The 20,926-nt window shown below is 33.6% G+C and overlaps 1 protein-coding gene across 2 annotated transcripts; it reads right to left on the bottom strand.

The window, feature by feature from the left end:
• Window positions 1-3,843: 3,843 nt before the first annotated feature.
• LOC107639817 (disease resistance protein RGA2-like) lies at window positions 3,844-20,472 on the bottom strand. Of its 2 annotated transcripts, none has more exons than XM_088483146.1 (7): window positions 19,934-20,472; window positions 17,053-17,145; window positions 16,859-16,934; window positions 16,627-16,731; window positions 13,670-13,852; window positions 4,287-7,809; window positions 3,844-4,169 (listed from the first exon to the last, which is right to left on the bottom strand). In XM_088483146.1, the coding sequence occupies exons 2-6, from the start codon at window positions 17,100-17,102 to the stop codon at window positions 4,510-4,512; spliced, it is 3,714 nt and encodes a 1,237-aa protein (XP_088339272.1). In that variant the 5' UTR covers window positions 17,103-17,145; window positions 19,934-20,472; the 3' UTR covers window positions 3,844-4,169; window positions 4,287-4,509. The 2 variants fall into 2 exon arrangements, with proteins under 2 accessions (XP_088339272.1, XP_088339273.1); XM_088483147.1 differs by having other exon boundaries at window positions 4,291-7,809.
• Between the last annotated feature and the right edge of the window lie 454 nt (window positions 20,473-20,926).

The following is a 20,926-nucleotide window of genomic DNA, read 5'->3' as shown; positions in this document are numbered from 1 at the left end:
TTTATTTGGTCTAATTTTGACAAAAATACTACCGTTTAATCAATTACTTATGTTAAATTTTAGTTGTTAAAAAATATTTTTTTAAAAAAAGATAATATATGTGTTTATATGTGAGTGACTCCCTTGTTTAAATACATAACAAAAGACATTATATACCTTTTTTGATTTTATATTATGTTCCGTGGGTGATCTAAAACCGGATGGTTGAGCTTGAATGCGTGACCCAAATGTATAAAGAGGTGGTCTCTGACTTGGTTCGCGTCTGTGAGCTACTGTCCGAATTGTGTGTTTTGAGGAATGGGGGGTGATACCTACAAAGACACTCTGATGCCTAAGTCAGCAAGGGGCTAAGTAGGTTGTGAGTATTAAAACTTAAATTTACCTGAGGATGTCAGTGCATTTATAGATGGTGAGCCAATAACCACTGCTAAAATAGTTTCACTTTTGATGGTGGATAACCGTACATTTATCTTAAGGTTGTTAGGATATCTCTTCTAGAAGTTGATGTGAAATTTAAGGAGGCAGTTACTTATTTAAATAAGCCTCCTCTGCCAGCTTACATTGTATCCGATCTATTTAGGAAGGTCGGACGAATGGTGAAGGCCAACCCTTTAGATTAGGCCTTTTTATCTTAACTGGGTCTGACCATTGCATTGGACCAAGGTATGAACATATTAAAAATTGAAATATTTTTTTTCGATCAAATCTCATCTTATAATAAAAAAATATCTTCTTTGTGTCCTCTTGATTTTTTCAATCAAACCCCATCTAATTCAATATTTATCTTCTTCACTTTACGTTCTTACTCTTTTTTTTTTTTTAAATCTTTTTAACCCTTCATTTTCTTTACTAAACTTTCATACTCTTCCTTCATCTTCTTCACCCTTTCATCTTTTTTACTCTTGCTTCTCCAGTTAAGACACTAATAAGCATGTAAAGGACATAGATTTCAGGAACAACGAAGCCAAGGTAACATAGACGACAACCAAATAGTAGGAGGCTGTCATCGGTGACGGATCCAAAAAATTTTAATAGTGGGGGCGAAAAAAAAAATTATATATATATAATATAATAATTTTTATAATAAAAATATTATGTGTATATAAAAATTAGTTATCAAATTATTTATTAATCATTATGTATTCGTATATAAATATATGTATTGTTTAATTTATTTTTAATATATATTTTTTATTTCAATATATATACGCAGGTAGTTATTTTCGATGTAAATATAACATGATTAGTTTTTATAATATCTAATTTTACAAATTAAAACAGTAAAATAATCATTTATAAATAGGGTAAATTATATTTTTTGTCCTTAAAGTTTGACAAGTTTCAAACATATTCCTAAGTTTTATTTTGTTTCAATATATATACGCATTATTGTTATATTGGTCTTAAATCTTTTGAAAATTTAGCCTCCGAGGGTATATTTGATGCAAATCAAAAATTTTTGGGACAAAATTGTAACAAAATAAAATTTAGGGGTATTTTTAAAACTTTTGCCCATCTTCGGGGACAAAAAATATACTTTTTTTTTTTTTACTAAAGATAGGAGACTCAAACCCGCAATCTCTTAATTGAGTATGGAGAGACTATGCCATTTGAGCTATTACTCATTGGCGACAAAAAAATATACTTTACCCTTATAAATATCTGTCTTTTTATATAGGATAATGCTACATATTCATATTTTTTTGTTAACCAAGTTCAATCAAATTTGTCTAAGACAACAAAAATCTGTTATGACTAATATTATTTTAAGTTTTATTGTTTAACTTGGTTAGACTTAGTTCATAAAAAGACTTAGATGTGTAATATTTCTTTTACATATATATAAGTAAATACTTATTTAGAAATTTACTTCTTATACAATTAGAAGTCAATTCTTATTGAGATTCATAGTTGAAAAAGTTTTTTCAATTAATATAGTTATAGAAACAAAATTAAAACTAATATAAAAAAGATAAATAACACTCTTTCGAGTTGATTTCTAAGAAAAAACACAAATTTTATTTAAATTGAGAATTGATCATTCTAATAACATCTAATATAAAATTTTTAAATTAATTATGAAGTACCAAAAGTTGAGTAAAAAATTATCGTAGGGTCAAATTTAATAATTTAGTGGGGACAAATAAATATTATTATCATATACTATTCAAAAAAATTTCAAATCGTAGTGAGGGCGATTGCCCCCACACTCATATACATACATCCGTATGGACCGATAGTGATCCTTTTGGTTGTTGATGGCACTGCTGACATGGACAAAAATGTTATGTTTTTCCATTTAATACTTATTATTTGACTTGTTTGCTCCACTTTACAATGTTAAGCTTTCTATGTTAAAAAAAAAAACATACATCCGTCCCTGGCTGTCATAGCAACAAGATAAATATTAATTTTTTACATTTCTTTTTTTTTTTGTTGATACTAAAAAAGTAATTTTTTTGTGTTTAGAGTTTGTTGATTCTTGAATAGCGTTTGGGTTACTGAAAGTTTGGGTTATTGAAATTTTGGTTTAATTGATAACTAACTCTACAATAAGAAAAAGAAGAAAGAGAAGATCGAGAAAGGAGAAATGATACTAAATTGGACGAATTTTTTTTTTTTTTTGTTGATTGTGTAATTGCAGAATGAAAGAGAAGATGAAGCTAAGATTTTGATAAAGGAAGAACAAAATCTAGTATTTGCAAAATATATTAAGAATAAAGAAAGAAAAAAAATCATTAAAATCACCTCCAAATTTCGTGTTTTTATATATCCCAGTGAAAATTGACACAAAAATTTGATTAAAAAATATATATAAAGATGTATATTTTATTTTTATCTCTTAAACTAAATATATTACAAATGTAGTATTGTCTTTTGTCTCTGTCTCTATAATGCATTAAAACACATTCTTAGCAATTAGGAAAAGTAGTTGCTTAGCAATTAGGAATCAGGACACTCTTGCTTGAATGATATGTATAGTCTCTTCAGCTTCTTAATGTTTTATTTAGTTTCTACTTTTTACACGTGTTACTATTTGTTTTGGAAGACATATATAATATATTGTGGAATAAATTGTGTTCATAATAATGTTTAAGTGATTTTATCTCTTGACAGTATCAATGCCATGCTTTTTTCTAATTTCTATTCAATTTGGTGAAGTATTACACATCATATATTCATAGTCACATAGAAACAGACTAAATAAGAACCTTTTTGTCTTTTGCATCGGTGGGATAAAATAACTGTTTGAACTTAATCAAGCAGACTATACCAAACCAAGTCTGGAAAAGAGAAAAAGGAAAGGAAAGAAAAGAAACCTGTTTTGTGCAACTCTTTCTAAGAAGTAAGAACCTTTGTTCTGCACTGAAAGGTATGCACAGGGACACAGCTAGAAGAGCAAATAACGGATGGATTTAAGAATGTTCTCCCTAGTTCTAAAACTGGGAGCTATATTACGAATCTTGGTTTCTATTTTATTCATTGTGTGATTAGGGATTTATGGTGTTGCAAAATGACAACTCTATCCTGTGTCAATAAGCGTCTAGAACTGATGTTGATGCGTCAGTGTTGATGAGTGGAAGAAACGTGACTGTGGTTTCACTAAACTGAACGATTTGAGAGTATGGTGTATGTTGCACTTGCTACCTTGTTTCGGGTTCTGCACGTTATGTTATTCTCTACACACTATAGAATAATTATTAATACATAGTTCTTGAAAGTAATTATGCTGACTCATGTCAATTGTGGATCAGAGTACATTTGATAATTTCCGTATCCTTGTTATTCCACTAAATAAATAATCTGCACGAACCTTAATTGATTAAAAGGAATCATTAGGACTTAGGAGTGAACCATCACAAAAAGAGACGGCAGTTTTTTTTATAATTGAAGAATGCAGGTATACAAAATGAGTGATCCAACTAAATTTACGCATAGATTTATAAGTAGCCCGAACATGGTAATGTTACATACTTTCAAGGATCATAACGTATAAAATGTAAAGAAATGTATCTCAGAAGCTTTTCTTTGGATAATAAAACGAAGGTTGCTGTCCTTCTTTATTTAACCTTTAATACAAACACATGACATCAAAGGTAGACACCAAATCTTTATCTTACCCAGAAGACTCATCTAGTTCCATCTGATTCTCACCAATAGCTGGATTCCTGATCACAGTGAAAGTTTGATCCAAAGAGTATAAGTAGCACAAAAATTATGGCTCGGTAACATTAATTAGTAACTCAGTAAAGTTTAGAAGGAGCAAAGAAAATGATAGATTATACCTACACCTGAATGAAGATTGAAATTCAGGTTGATTTGGAATACCCAACCAATGCCCGAGGTGTAATACTTGTATGAACAAAGACTGAAGGAAGAAGTAGCAGAACTGCATAGCTATACCAATCTTTTAGAGGGAGAGAGAAATTATTAGAGGCTTAGGGCAAGTCTTTTGTCAAGTACCCAAGAGACCGGTTAGCCGAACTAGTTCGGACTTGATTGATGTTATTACTCAAAGACTTCAGAAGTGCCAGCCACGTAGATATCTTTGATGTGCCTGATCTGTGGCCAGTCATCACCGGTTCCTTCTTGGCACCTTGGCAACAACAATGGGCAGCTCCGAATCACTAACTTGTTTAGTGATTTGAGTTGGGACATTGTTTTGGGAAGCGAATGTAAGTTGTGGCAATTTTCAATGTGAAGAATATTAAGGGATTTGAGATTGCCTATTTCCTCTGTCAAAGTTTCTAACTCAGGACAACCGTTGATCCATAGAGCAGCTAGAGATGTAAGATGTTTGATTCCTGATGGAAGAGATTTCAGCTTAGCAACTTCCTGTATTGTCAGATGCCGGAGCATTTTGAGACCACCCCATTCCTCACTAGGTAAGTCCACTCCTGTACAGTTTGTGATGGTCATGGTGTTAAGTGAGCGAAGATGGCTGAAACTTTTGACCACTGACATTTTCTCACTGATCCAAAGATATTGGAGTGAGAGAAAGTTTTCTAGCCAGTTATTCGGTAGATAAGACTCTTCCTCTACGTTGTTAATTTTTAACCGCATCAATCTGGAGAGGGGAGGAGCAGGATTTGAAGTTGACCTATAATTTATGGTGTCCAACAACGTTCTCATGCTGGAACCCTCCAAAATCAGCCTCACGTCAAGATTGGGATACAATGGCATAGAACTTAGTTTTGGACAGTATTTGACATCCAAAATTGACAACGAGCTAAATAATATGGCATTGTTGTGAGCGGTTTCACTAGGCCTCCACCAACTTGTGAGCTCTGGGCAATCTGATATCGACAAATAATCTAGCATGCATAACCCCAGTTCTGTGCTTCCTTTGGTTCCATCTGTTATGTATTTCAAAGAGTCCAACCTCTCAAGTCTGAGAACTTTAAGATTAGGGAATCCGTTCAATGCAGGGAGAGATGTGCACATGGAGCAGTTGTTCAAAGTAAAGCTAACAAGATTTTTGAGGGACGAGAGCCAAGTTGAAAATGCTGTACCTCTATATCCCTTTATAGATAATCCTTGAAGATTTGGATGTGGCTCAAGACGATCCAGCAGTGATTTTTCATTGTCTTTCTTATTGTTATCATCATCATGACTCCATTTCAGACTGATGTCCCAAAGATGCTCTTTGTCTTTCAAATAGGCACGCCCAACATGCCGTGGTTCCTCAAATTTCAAGCGCTCCAAGTGTAGAATTTCCAAACCCCCTCTTAAGTTTTTAAGATTCATCAATTCTGCAAAACCTTGCAATTGCTTGTGCTTGCAATTATTGTTGCTGACTGTGAAATGGGACAATCTCTCAAGCTTTGTTAGCTTCCCCAATGTTGACGGCATGTGTGCCAGATGCAGGCACCCCTCTAGCTCCAGATGCTTGAGATTCACTAGATGCTGTACCTCATCAGGCAACTTTTTGAGTTGATGGCAATGGGACAGTTTTAATGTCTGTAAGCGCTTTAGCTTTCCAATGGAAGCGGGAAGTTTGTCCATGTTATTATGAGATAGGTTGAGGTATCTTAAGAGCTTTAACTCTCCAATTGAACTAGGCAGCATCCTCATGCCTAAATCTGCTAGGCCCAACACATGCAAACTCTCGAACGCACGGAAAATCGCATCACATGCAGACAGGCTTAATGTGACATCATGTGGAATTCGTGAGGACCAGTCGTTGTTACCTGGTAGGGGGAAGAGAATGGTACGCAAATGTTTCTTAGTTTTATTGAGGGATTCGGGAATCCCATTTGAAAAATCAAAGTCTTGAGTTAAAAACACTCGACGGACAGTTTGCATGACACTCTCGCCACGGTCATCCATGTAGCAGCGGCCCTCGCCGGCTACGAATCTTGACAGATCAAGCAATAGCGGGTTATACATGCCGCAATCTGTAATGCTGCCAAATTGGTCTTCTCTAACGGAAAGGATTGATCTGCGACAGAATTCTTTTATAATGCTAATTCCCAATTCTTCTGGTTGAGAAGAAGAATTGAATGGGCCCAAAAATCCCTCTGCCATCCAAAGCTGAACTAGTGTCTCAACCTTGACTGCTTGACCTGCCTTAGGGAATATAAATGGTAAATAAGCAAAGCATTGTTTCAGATGCCAGGAGGGGAGCTCATCGTAGTACATCGTCTTCATCTCCTGCATGAATATCCGCTCCAAATTCTTTATGTCTGCTTCAGAAATTGCTTCACGAGTCTTCAACATTGTTGCCAATTTTGTTATTGCTGCAGGGACTCCCCGGCACTTTTTAATCAACTTCTTTTGGGCATCACTGGTCTTTGATTCACTTGAAACTCCTCCTATAACTTTCTCAAATAAAGCCCAAAAATTTTCCTCTCCCAGAATGTCTAGTCTCAAAGTATATCGGACCAGCTTGGGGGGCCCTAAACTATTCTGCGTGGTTACAAGGATTACACCACCAGATGAGCCAGGAACCTCCCTCAGTTCTCTACGCAAACTGAGCAGTTCTTCATGGTTCTCGCTTCGTAAATCATCCAGCACTAGAAGGAATCTACTTCTTCTCGTGGCTTCTTCAGGATTAAGATCTTCAATTTTCTTCATTCCCTTCCCCTCTATCTCTAGTTCACGAATCATTTCTTTCTTGACAGACTCAACATAAGAGTTGCCATGGATACCACTAATCCATATCACCGAAAATTTTGTTGTCACTCTAATATCACAGCAAACTAATTCAGCAAGTGCTGTTTTCCCGATCCCTTTCATCCCCACAATCCTAAGCACCGAAACAACACCTTCAACTGTTGTCAAAGACAAAATCCTATTTATGATTTCTTCGTTTTCGTTTTCTCTTCCGGCAATCTTTCTTTCTCCTTCTTCCACAACCGTCTTTGTCAACATGCTTCTTTTGTATATCTCCATTGGGGTCACATAAACTACAATGGGTTGTAGCCACTTTTCGACTTTCTGCAGATTGTGAAGTAGGCCACAAGATGCAAGGTGACATGAAGAAAAACATATGTTGCGCTTCTTTGGAAGTGGAGTAGCGTCAGCAGGAATGCCATGATCGTCCAGCAAGTCCCGCAAATCGGTGAGCGCATCCATAACATCATTTAGCCAATTGGGTGTAAGAAGGAGTGCAGGACCATCACTTCGTTCTGCCTCCATTTTGATGGGTAAGAGATGGCGTATGATACTATCTTTTATTTTGGTTATCTTCTTCCCAAAAGCATCTAGACATCTCATTCTTTCCATTAGTGTAGTGATGATATGCGGAACAACTTCAACCATCGTGCTCCCAGTAGGATTTGAATGTAGAATGAAATCCTCTCCTGCCTGTACGCAGAATAAGTAGAAGCAAGGTTAAAGCGTGTTGAAATTACGGTCGACAAGTAAATGAAATGATATACAACTATGCTGTGTACAGTCTACACTGTATCAGCCATATAAAAAAAAGGCGTTTGTTACGCTACGATGATAAATTTATACGTATCCATATATTTAAAATATGGACAAGTAATAACAAGGCATATGGAATTTATTTTTCACATCAGCATTTAATTTTTTTTTAAATATATATTATATCACAACTTTTACTAATACACCCTTTTAATTAAATAAAAATAAAAAAATATTTTTTATTTAATTTTATAAAAAATCTTAAGCATCCTTATTTTATTTGATTAGACAAAAATACCCTTCTAAATTAGTTAAATTTTAGAATTCAATTAATCCTAATTTTATAGTTTCAAATAATTTAAACAACAAAACAAAAACATAAAAAAAAAACTAAAAATCAATCGTTCTTTATCTTCTCTAATTTCCCTAATCATTCATCCCCTCCCTCTGAAGCAAAGCAAAATATATCAAAAACATAAAAAAATCAATCGTTCTTCATCTTCTCCAATTTTCCTAATCATTCATATCCCCTTTTAAAGCAAAACATTGAAAATCCTAAACCAAAAAGACAAAACCCTAGTAAAACATTAAGGCTTTGAAACACTGTAATACGATGTTGGACATCCAATTTTCTCTCCTTTACTACCTTTACCTTTAATAAAAATAAAAAATAAAATAATAATCTAACGGCGTAGGCTTAGGTCGTTGGGACTGTACCACTCATAATTGACTTGTCTTTCACTTATTATAGCAGAAGAGGGAGGTAAATGGGTTAGGACATGCTACTCCATAGAGTAAACAGACACTAAAGTTTGGGATTAATTGAGATAATTCATACATATTACCTGGTCTTAAGAAATAAAAGTGAAGTATGAAGTCATGAATAGTAACGAATAAAGTAACTTAAAACGACCTTTCATACAACAATCACAATCATAAAAGCAAAATTAGGGCTACGATTTTACCGTTTTGGTTTGGGACTTTTAATGATTTGCTTTAGAAGGGGGCAAGAAGGGGGCAAAAATGATTAGGGAAATTGGAGAAGATGAAGAACGATTGATTTTTTATTTTTTTGATATGTTTTGCTTTGTTTCAGAGAGAGGGGACGAATGATTAGAGAAATTGGAAAAAATAAAGAACGATTGATTTTTAGTTTTTTTTTTATGTTTTTATTTTGTTGTTTAAATTATTTGAAACTATAAAATTAGAATTAATTGAATTCTAAAATTTGATTAATTTAAAAGGGTATTTTTGTCTAATCAAATAAAGTAAGGATGTTTAAGACTTTTTATAAAATTAAATAAAAATATTTTTTATTTTTATTTAATTAAAAGGATGTATTAGTAAAAGTAGTGATATAATATATATCTTAAAAAGAAAAAATCAAATGCTGATGTGGAAAATAAATTCCACGTGCCTTATTATTACTTGTCCATATTTTAAATGTATCTATACGTATGAATTTATTATCGTACCATAGCAAACACCTTAAAAAAAATAGTTATTAATATAAAATATACATTAAAATACAAAATATACGTTAAAAATGAGTTAAATTTTTGTATATAAATAACATTTTTGAATAACATATTAAGAATTTAATTTTAGTACACTGTTAGTTTAAAATAATTTTACACGTGTATTTAATAATGTAACATTACATCAATAAAATATCTTTTTTATTGAAAAAAATATTTTTTTTATTTTTTAGTGTATTTGACAAATTGTTAATAGTAAAAATAAAATTACTACAAAAATAAAAAAATTCCCTAAAAAATATCTTTTTTTACATAATATATAAACAAATACTTTTATATTATTGTACTCAAATATAATTGATAGATGAAAAGATATTTTTGTATGAGATATCCAAATATAGAATTAATTTTAATATTTTTAAAAATACTAAAAAATTCAAAAAAATATATTTTTTAGAAACTCACCCAAACAAGCTTAACAATAAGGGTCCCTTTGGAAAGTTTTAAAAGTAACTTTTTTGAACTTTTGATTTATGAAAACTTGAAAAGTAGTAGTATTAATGTCTGGTGCAATTTTTAAAACCAAATTGCAGCTTTCGAAGAAGCCATTTAAGAGCTTATAGAGAAGTAAAAAAAAAAGAGTAAAGGACAAATAGGTCCCTGACCTTTTTTTTTGCGGACATTTTAGTCCTCAAGGAAGGAAAAATACATTCAAGTCCCTCACCTTCGAAAAATGTGGACATTTCAACCCTTCCGTTGAATTTAGGCGGTTGGACTGGACGGAAAAGTCTGACCTGGTCTTTACGGAGCCCACGTGGCGCCGTTATGGATTCCACGTGGCAATGAGCTTTACGAAACAGGACATATAAGTCCCTGGAGACGAAAACGACGCCGTTTCGTTACCTCCCCTCCAAACACAGTTGAATCCCCGTATACAATACCCAGAAGACCCATGCTTGAGTGAGAGAATTACTGAAAACCCTAAGCCAAAGACGATCAAACTTCTTTCTCTCTGTTTCTCCCTCCAAAAAATACAACACGTAGAAGAGCAATAGGTGCGGGGTTGAAGTTGGTGCCAGAAGCTGAGAAGAAGCTTGCTCTGAGGTCGTGGTTGCTCTCTTCGGAAGAAGGTAAGATTGCGATGCTTAGCTAGGAAGGCAACGTGTGTGCATGTTTATAGTGTAAGATAAAATATGAAAAAGGGGTGTATAGCATCCTGTGTAGGATTAGGGGGAGGGATTGTGTTAGGGCAATGTGGTTTCGTTCATATCTTGTGTTTATGTATTTTTTATTTTAATCCTAGTTCTACACGGGTTAATTTTAGATGGTTGACGTGTTTGTGATGCTGGTCTTTCACCATGGAGGGAACTTTGTCAGAGGAATTGATGAAAAAATGGTTTATCAGAATGGAAAGGAAGAGAGGTTCCCTGAGATGGACCTAGACTTTGTTAATTTCGGAGACCTGGTGACATTATTTAAGGGCTTGGGGTACCAGTCATAGAAGGCAGTATGCTGGTATGATCCAACAAGCATTGACATTGAATCCGGAATGAACATATTGACTGGGGATGCAGGGATCAACGCAATGCAAGAGAACTTAATGAAGAACCCAGGGCTAAGTGAGTTCCATATGTACTTTGATCACCCTGTTGATGATCCGGAGGTTGTTGAGAATGCTGCCCAGGACAGAGATACTGCAGGGGAGGTGGATGAAACTACAGAGAAACTGAATGCATCCTCTTCATCTGATGACGAGTACGAGAGCACGGAAGACATGTTGTATAAACCTCCACCGGTTGGAATTGAAAGTGATAGTACTGACAGTAATGGTGGGGTTACTGCTGGCAAGAAGAAAAGATGTGTCAAGGGTAAGAAGAAGGTAGTTACTCCAAAGAAGCAAGGGAAGAGGAAGAGACAATTTGGCACAAGGGTTAATGAAAGAGGAGAAGGCCGTGGGAATGGGGATGCTGCACGTGGTGAAGCTGGGGATCAGGTGCCTGATGTCCAGCCCGATAATGCAGTGGGGGGTGGTTTTTATGTTAGTGAGGTCCCATCAATGGGGGGTGGATTTTATGTCCAGCCCGATCAATTCTTACAACTTAGAACAGCAAAACTCAACACAATGACAATAACACAAATATACCATTTTGTTGGATTTTTTTCATCTTTAGAGCTACTATCCTCTTCTCCAAGCATGTGATCCTCATTTTCATGTCCTGCTCCCCGTGATAATCTTCAACATCCACAAATTCCTTCTCTCCTATATACTTTGTTTCTATCAATCCAAGTCTAGCAACATGCTCATCAAGCCACAAAAAAATTTGCGATACGGTTGTCTTACCTGCAGAATATCAATCCACATAAGTCAAAAACAAAAATCTGGTAACCCTAACACATCTTCAACTATTCCACGTGCACACAGTTGGTTACCATACCTTGTAAAAGGGACAGCCCAGAAACAATCTGTCCGGATTGCTTCGCGTCTTCAACATGAAAAGGATTGCGTTTTCTCCACAGAAGCACTTTGGTGAGACGCCATCTTTCCTGTTAGGATGCCGAACTGACCTCCACTTCTTCTCCAGCTTGATGATACTCCTTCAGATGCCATGGAAGGAAGAATTTCCTTTCTTCCTTCACTACCCACAACACCCACTTCGCTGTTTCTGTGTAGACGAGGGATTAGGGCAGAAAATTTTGAAAGATTGGGGGAGGTAACGAAACGGCGTCGTTTTCGTCTCCGGGGACTTATATGTCCTGTTTCGAAAAGCTCACTGCCACATGGGCTCCATAACGGTTAGGTCAGCGCCACCTCTGCCAGGTCAGACTTTTCCGTCCAATCCAACCGCCTGAATTCAACGGAAGGGTTGAAATGTCCACCTTTTTCGAGGGTACTTGAATGTATTTTCCCTTCCTTGAGGACTAAAATGTCCACGAAAAAAAATGTCAGGGACCTATTTATCCTTTATTCTAAAAAAATGACTTCTCTCATAATAAAGTTTTTTTTTTTTATCACATTTCTTTTAAAATAAGTACTTTTAGAACTAAAAACTCAAATACAAAATAACTTATTTATAAGCTACTTTTAATATAGTCATTTATTGTTTAAACTATTTTTTCAAAAGGAGTTTAATTAAGCTATTTACCCAAATTGGACCTAACTATGGGTTTGGATTGGCTTTTTTGAGTATAAAATGTATTGTTTTTTTCAAAATTAAAATACTTTTATTCAAGGTAAAAACTTACTGACATTATCTTTATATGAAATTGTTAGTTAAGAACTATTACATTATTTGATATGTTTGACTAAATTATTATTTAATAACTCTCAACTATCAATTTCATAAGAAAATAAATATATGTGAGATTTCATCTTTATTTAATTTTAAACCTATTTGAATACAACTTTAAAAAAAATAATTTTATTTTAAAAAATAAATTATTTATTTTTTCTAAAAAATAATAATATTTATTTTTAAAGAAATAGAAATAAAATATGTTTTAATATTTGAAATTTTTTTTTATAATTTTTTCTTTTAAAAGAAGATTTTTTTTTAAATAAATAAATATTTTTTTAAGAATCAATCCCAACTGACCCTAGTAAACTTATAGAACCGAGGGTTAATAACTTTGTATTTTTAACTTTTGAGTGAACCATATTGTTTTGATTAGATTAGACGTTTTTTTTTTTTAACCGAGCTTTTTACTTAGAAAAGAGGAGTGTTAGGAGACACCAATTTTTGTGTTTTGTAACCATCAATTAGCCATCAATAATGTTTTCAATGGTGTGAGATTACATTCAATAGTGGAAGATCACTCACTTTTCTTTTGATGGTTAAATGATGGCCACAAAATACAAAAGTTGCTGACCCCTATACTTTCTCCTTAGAAAAAATTGATGTTAGTTGATGGGTTAATTGTAGATGCCAAAACCACGCGGTAAATATTTTAAGTGGCTTCATGAGATCATTGAAGAGCATTTTGATTCGAAATCAAGGAATGTTGATGTGTGTGTAGAGACTGGGATGTAAGGCAGATTATCATATTTGGAAGAGAAAATCAAGGAATTGGAGTTGATGCTGGAAAAAAGAAGCCCAATGCAAAACCAGAAAGAGATTCTTGGACTTTGGGTGTGAGTTGCTGGGATTGATGTTAATTGTATTTGTTATGTTTTAATGATATAAGCTATCTGGGTTATAGGATAGGGTTGAAGATTTGTTTTTGTTTTGAAAGTGTAGTTCTTAGAGTAAGAAACTGTGTTATGTAAGTGATGAAATATATAATCTCTAATTAGATTAACAAAATGTTTTACTTCCACATACCTGCTCATCAATCATATGTTCCACGTATCTTTTTGCTACCTTCTTCTTTTGAGTCCTAGGAGACACACTAACAACTTCCTTTGATGTCACATTCCTCTCTTTTGGAGTCACACTCTTCTTTGTTGGAGGCAAAATCTCACAATTACTATTATCATCATATTGAAAACCTGATGGGGAAGACATCTGCACCAAAATAAACGTAAAATAATTAAACTAAACTCTATAACTCAAATTTTTTTTTGAAACTATTAACTCACAATACATCACTCTTATGGAAATACAACATATAATGAAATTAAAGAGAGAGGAGAACCATAAGGCAGGACCACAAGCAAGACACGCGTAGACAAATGCTAGAAAATCAAAGTTGTGAGAATCCAATCAGTCAATGAATCAATCATTCAAAAGTTCAATAACCATGGTTAAATCGTAATCGAACTGTACAATTAATATATAACAAAATTATTTAAAATATATTTTTATAAATAAAAGTCATCCATCATCTACTGAATTAAAATAAAATTTTTCAAGAAGCTAATAAAAATAAAAATAGAAGTTCAATTACATAATGACAAAAGACTGGTTTTTAGTCAAAGAAATATATATTCTTGAGAGTTGTGTATGAGTCACCAAAAAAAAAATAACACCGGAGACACTGGAAACATAGCCAATTTTAAACAAATGAATACTACAATAAATTCTATAATTATTTTTATGTGAAAAAAAATTGTTATTAGATGATAAATTATAAAATTTAATTTTGGTACATTTTAAAAGTGTTATTTTTATTTAAATTATAACTAATAGAGGTCCATTTGTATAGATGTCGTTCAAACACATTTTATTCGTCATCGCTGTGGTCGTCCTTAGGATTAGATGGATAGTCTTCACTACCGATGAAGTTGTCTTCATTTTTTTTATGTTAATTCTATCTAGTTTGCCTCTGCCCATCTTATGTAGGCTTTTCTGATGGATAATCAACCTATACGCATAGCTGTTTTGTTATTCTCTGAATGGTCTTCAACAGAAAGATTTCATAATCCTTGTCATTCTAACGATGATAATGAAGAACAGCCTTTAAGTTTGGCATAACCCCACCGAGCCTTAGGGATGGGAAAAACTCCCGGCGGGACGGGTATTCACCAAAATTTATCTATTCGAGGGCAGATATGGAGACAGTTTTGTACCCATAGAAGATGGAGACAGGGGTTGAAATAATAAATGGGACGAGGACGAGGATAGAGGTCCCGCCTCTTAGGACCAGTATAATTTCTGTTACGTAAAAAGACTAAAATACCCTCTCTTTTATATATATATATATATATATATATATATATGAGAAGTTGAGAACCAGTAAGCCAAGAACCCTAACTGTCACCAACTTCTCTCCTCTAGGTCCTTTCACCAGTCACCACAGCCGTCTACCACCTCCTACCCCCCTCCTCACTGTCAACGCCAAGCTCCTCTCCTCTCACTTTCGAGGTCACCCTTCAGTCCCTCACCGCAGCAACATCACGCGCCTGACTCAAGTGAGGCAGCAGCGTCACGTCGTCGTCACCTGAGTCCTATCCCGTGGAGAGAGGGAGTTTGCTAATTTTAGAAGAAAAAAATTATTTTTATTGTAATGAAAAATATTTAATGATACATTTTGATTTGTCAAGTTATTAATATAAAATATAAATTATAAATTATATATAGAGTGAAAATGATAGAGAGAAATTGAAAAAAGGAGAGAGGTAGATAAGAGAATGTACAAAGAGAGTTTATTAATTTGAGAGAAAAATATTTTCTCTCAATTTTAATAAAGAAAGTGTTATATATGTGACATATTTTGGTTATTAAATTAGTTATTATATATAATATAGCTATATTTTTATTTTAATTTCAATATTTTAATTTTAATTTAATTTAAATATAACTAGAGAATGTCATGTTGTATATTTTGATTTTAAAATTTGTAATTAGTCATTGATAATGATATATAAAAGAGATAGATTGAGTGAAGGAATGAGAGAGATAGAGAAGGAAGAAGGAAAAATGGGAGAACTCTTTAATTTTGGAGAGAAATATTTGATTTCAATTGCAATGAGGAAGTGACATGTGGCATATTTTGGTTGTAAAATTAATAATATATAATAGATAATATTTTTGAATAACATATATTAAGAATTTAATTTTGATGCACTGTTAGTGTAAAGTAATTTTACATGTGCATCTAATTACGTAACGTCAGATCAACAAAAATAACAACTTTTTATATTAATCACGTAAATGATCATCCAAAAAAACGGATGTGATTGCACCACTGTGTAAAATACTTTACACTGTCAGTGCATCAGCATTAAACTCCTATATTAATCTATTCTTTGAGTGTTATTAAGTTGATAGAAAAATATTTTTTTATTAAAAAAATATCTTTTTTACTTTTAGCGTGTTTGAAAGATTAGTAGTAATAAAGTAAGCACTAGAAAAATTTTAAAATTTTTTTTGAGAAGTTATAATTTATGTCATTTTTAAAAGATCTTTTTCCTAAAAAAAGATATTTTTTTACATAATAAATAAACAAATACTTTTATATTGTTGTATCCAAATATAATTGATAAATAAAAAAATTTTTTTGCATGGAATATCCAAATATAGAATGACTTTTACTCTTTTAAGAAATATTAAAAGAAAAACTCGAAGTTGATCTATCTTAGCTAATGTTGGTCATGCCATTGGACTTGTATCGATTTTCCCGAATACTTTGACGGTTGTATTTTCCTAAGTATGTTTTCATTAGATGTTTTAGTCTGGAGTTTTATTTCCTCAAGTGTTGTGTTTCCTTTCAATGGACCTATAACTCTTGTAAGATCTATGTTACATTATGTTCAAAGTCATGTAACTTTTTTAGTCGGGAGTTTTATTATCTCATCAAAGGGGGCATGATGACGAAGAATTCTTTTTGTATTGATCACCTTAAAGTATTTATCCACTTGGTGAAGTAGTTCTTCCCGTTTAGTGTTCGAGTCACTCAGAACGCACGATAAGAGGAGTTCTTTTCGGAAATACGCAATTTGTTCCTGAAAAATGCGACATCAAAGTAACAATTTAAAAAATGCTGTTCAAAATCTGATGTTTGTCACCAACTTTCGATGTCTCCAATAATTCAGATGATAATAATGCTCAAGGAAATCATAGTGTCCTAACCTGGTTGCAACCCTGCAATGAGGTGTTAGGTTTCCATTGCTGAAGGTACTTGTACACGAAGACTCCACAATCATCACTGTAAAGCAAATATACCAAGGTCAACATCATCTATGGCTAGTCTTTATACCACCAAAAAATATAAAAATATACAAAGCAAATGCGAAAGATTGCTTCAACATACGCTATTGGCTCACCTATTGTGTTGCTTAGGTACTTGGGCATAGATGGTGCGGAGTCCACTCATTACTGATGCAACAATGCTCAAAGTGCAATTCGGGTAGAGAAGTCTTTACAAAAAGAAAAAGTTAGTTCTTTTCATCAAATGGATAGAGGGGAAAATGGATGAAACTTGGAACTAAAGTTGGGATCAATGGTGCTGATTTAAATTAGTATAACAAAAGACAATGACCTCTAACAAAAAGAAAAAAAAGAAACAACAAGGACAACATACCAAACACTTCTCACATCCATGATTTTCTGTTGTAGCTACCATGGTTCTGAAAATCGGACCGAACTAGTTGGTTGAACCAGGAACCAGCAAGAAAAACGGTCCAATCCTCCTCCTAAAACCGTTAGATATAAAACCGTTCTAAAATCGTTGAACCGACTGAGAATTGGATGGTTAGACCGGACCAAAAACCGACCGGTTCTTAGAAACGACGCCGTTTTGCCATTTAGAACCAAAAAAAAAAAAACACTCGCACTTCACCCCTTCCCCCAAACCCGTTTGTGCTAGCCCTAGCCCCAGTCACACTTCACATGATGTCTCCCTCTCCCTCCCCAGCCACAGCCCTAGCCCCCAACCCAAAAGCCTAACCTCTTCCACGGATCCGCCGCCGCCATCCGTCGGAGGCGCCTCCTCCTTCCCCCTATCCGAGACCGAAACCCCTAGCTCGGCACGTAGTCGCGTCGTCTTCTTGCTCGAGTTTGAGCTGCAAGCGGTGGTCTCGCCGTCGTCGTCCTTTTCGTCTCGCCGTCGCCGTCCTTCTCGTCTTGTCGGCGTTGTCTTTCTCTCATTCAAGGTTAATGGTTTGAACTCTGAAATTTCAAATTACTCAAATATGCAATTTCTGAAATTAGGGATTTGTGAATCTGAACTCTGAAGTTAGTGATTGATTTCTGATATGTTATTGATTCTGTTCTAATATGTGCTTTTGTTACTGATTCTGAAATTGAGTAATGGATTTGTTTCTGAAATTGAGTAATGGATTTGTTACTGATTCTGTTCTATGGTCTTATGGATGATTATTTGATTTCTAGCCATTCTATTGCTGTTTTTAATTTGGATTATGATTTATTGATTTTAGTTATGGATGGAAGTATTAATCAAGAAGCAGTTGCTGATAATGCCTGTTTGAGTAATAATTTGTCTGCCAATCCTCCTAATTCAAATGATTCTGCTAATCCTAATCCACCTAGTTCGAATAATAGTCTGTCACAAGATTCTTCTAATTTATGAATGTATTTGTTGATGGATCTGTAATTAACTAATTAACCAGGTTAGCGTTTTAGTGTTTTCTCTGTTTTCAAATTTATTGTTACTCTGTTTAGTGTTTTCTAATTGCTCGTTAGCTAGTGTTTTACACTTTTACTGGTTGTTGATGGCTCCTGATTTTTTTGTTCATATTTTCTAATGGATTTGATTTGTAGTTGCTGGTTTTGCTTTGATTTGTAGTTGTTGGCTCCTAATTATTGCTGGTTTTGCTGGCTTTGTTTGTTGCTGAATGTTGGTGGCAGAATTTAGATATTGTCATGTTGATAATTTTTTGATTTTTCAATGTGCTGTGGCTAGTCTTTAATTTTGTATCTGGTTATGGATACTTCTTTGTTTTGTAGTTGCTGGTTTTGCTTTGATTTGTAGTTGGTTTTGCTTTGATTTGTAGTTGCTAGCTCCTAATTATTGCTGGTTTTGCTTACTTTGTTTGTTGCTGAATGTTGGTGGCAGAATTTAGATATGGTCATGTTGATAATTTTTTGACTTTTCATTGTGTTGTGGCTGGTCTTTAATTTTGTTTTAATTAATAAAACTTTTATTAATTTCAGTTATGGATAATAGTATTAATCAAGAAGCAACTGCTGATAATAATGCATCTGTGAATAATAACTTGCCTGTCAATCCTCCTATTTCAAATGATGCTGCTAATCCTAATCCTAATCCACCGAAGCAAATTTGCAACAAGTTCTTGTGGATTTTGATGATTGATAAATCATGATATTGGGATTTAATATTTAGATATGTTTTTTTACTATTTAATTTTTGAGTTTGTATTTTGATAAGATCATATGGATTTGGTTGATGATATTTTATGTAGTGTGTTAAATTTCGAAGATATTTTAAGATTTATATTAGACTATAATTATATTTTAGGATGTTTATTTATAATTTATTTATTATTTTATTCTAAAACAGTTTTTTCGGTTGAACCACCAGTTGAACTGATTAAACCAATAAACCAGTGATTAAAACAATTCGATGACCGGTCCGATTCTCAGAACCTTGGTAACTACAATGTTCCTCTACATTTTCACTTCTCCATTATCCCTGTTGTACTACTCTGATTTTGGAAGAAGAAAGCAAGCACTACACTACTCTTACGCTCAGAAAATGTTGCTAAGGCACTCCTCTTAGCTCTAAGGCACTCCTCTTAGCTCCATTTAAAGGTCTGTTGCTGGCCAATGGGTTGCTGTATGCACAAGACGGGATTCGAACCCCGACACTTACTTAATCGAACGAGCGAGCTTACCGCTCGACTAACCCAATTTGATTGTATTTATACACAAATATATAATAACTGATTTTATGTGTAAGTCAAATCTATATATTTATTTATTAATTAAAATCCAACTCAAATACTAATTTAAATATATATATACTTATTAGTCTTTATTTTAATTTAAATTTTATTCCAATCTAGATATTAGTTTAAATATGAACCAAATTAAAAATAAGTCTAAACTATAATTTAATTCAAATTCATTTTTTTTACAAGAACTAAATAAATTAACAAAAATGCTAAATTAAATATCAAGTGCTATGATAGTTCTCTAGCTACGGTGCTTCTTGTGCATACGTACCTGAACTCTTTTCAACAGCGATTCACAGAAGGTTCGTGTGCCGTGCTATATTGCTACATCGAGTGATCGGTGGGAGTGAAACAACGAAGCCAAAGGGATGATCCTAATGTTGACGACTTCTTCGGTGATGACTTCCACTTTGAATCGGTTGACGTGAAATTAAAGGTGGGTTACGTTGTTGTATGAGAAATTTGCTAGAAAGAATGATATAGGATGAAAACTTCTCGATATGAACAGTAGAGGCGGCGTGGGTTTGCCGGGGATACATGAGGGAGGCCGGAAGGGTTTCAGGTAATCGACGATAGAGAGATGACTGACATTATAAGGATAGTGAGAGGCTTGCCTTGGTTGATTCAAGAAGGAGGGGATGGTAGTAAGTAGTGACTAGTGAGGAAGGAGGATTTCTCTAAGCTAAGGTTCTTTATGAGTACAGTCTAGGGTCTCCCCCAATGCTGTAAAAGTAAAACATCTGATTTGTAATATTTGGTGGCTAGAAAGAGTAGGAAATGAGAAGATCGGAAGATACGAATGAAAAGCAGGGCAAATGAATCAACTAAAGTGAAGAAGTATATGATCAGAACGATTGGGTACGAAATTATAGATATATTTTCAATGGGGGATGTTTCTGTAAAGATGCGTAAAACGTCTTTTTGTAAAAACGTTTACGTGTCGCATTATTATTGGACGTATTAATGAATTTATTATTTTTAAATTCTTTAACAAATTAGAATAAAACCCATTTATTTTATAACAATAACAATAAATCTAATATTTTTTAGGGATCTAATTATATTTTTTAATTTTTAGGGATTTAAATGTCTACAAAACAAAAAGTCAGGGATATATTTATCTTTTTATCAAATAATTTAAAGATATTCAATTTAGATTGTGTAATTCGATCGGATCAAACCGAATATAATAATTATAATGCAGACAATTGAGTTTATTATTGTTGCTATAATAAACCGATTTTGTTCTAATTTATTAAAAAAT

Source organism: Arachis ipaensis, chromosome B4, assembly GCF_059453495.1.
Source record: "Arachis ipaensis isolate K30076 ecotype BB chromosome B4, ASM5945349v1, whole genome shotgun sequence".
Lineage (NCBI taxonomy): Eukaryota > Viridiplantae > Streptophyta > Magnoliopsida > Fabales > Fabaceae > Arachis > Arachis ipaensis.
The sequence above is the reverse complement of the archived record's forward strand: the minus strand, read 5'-3'. Positions and strand labels throughout refer to the sequence as shown.

Bases quoted from the DNA above. Each gene is read 5' to 3' on its own strand.
- LOC107639817 (XM_088483146.1), bottom strand. From the start codon at position 17,102: ATGAGTGGACTCCGCACCATCTATGCCCAAGTACCTAAGCAACACAAT. The intron at 16,935-17,052 runs GTGAGCCAATAG...TTTGCTTTACAG, and splicing joins GTACCTAAGCAACACAATAG to TGATGATTGTGGAGTCTTCG. The intron at 13,853-16,626 runs GTGATCAATACA...ATTTTGGTGCAG, and splicing joins AAGTGGATAAATACTTTAAG to ATGTCTTCCCCATCAGGTTT.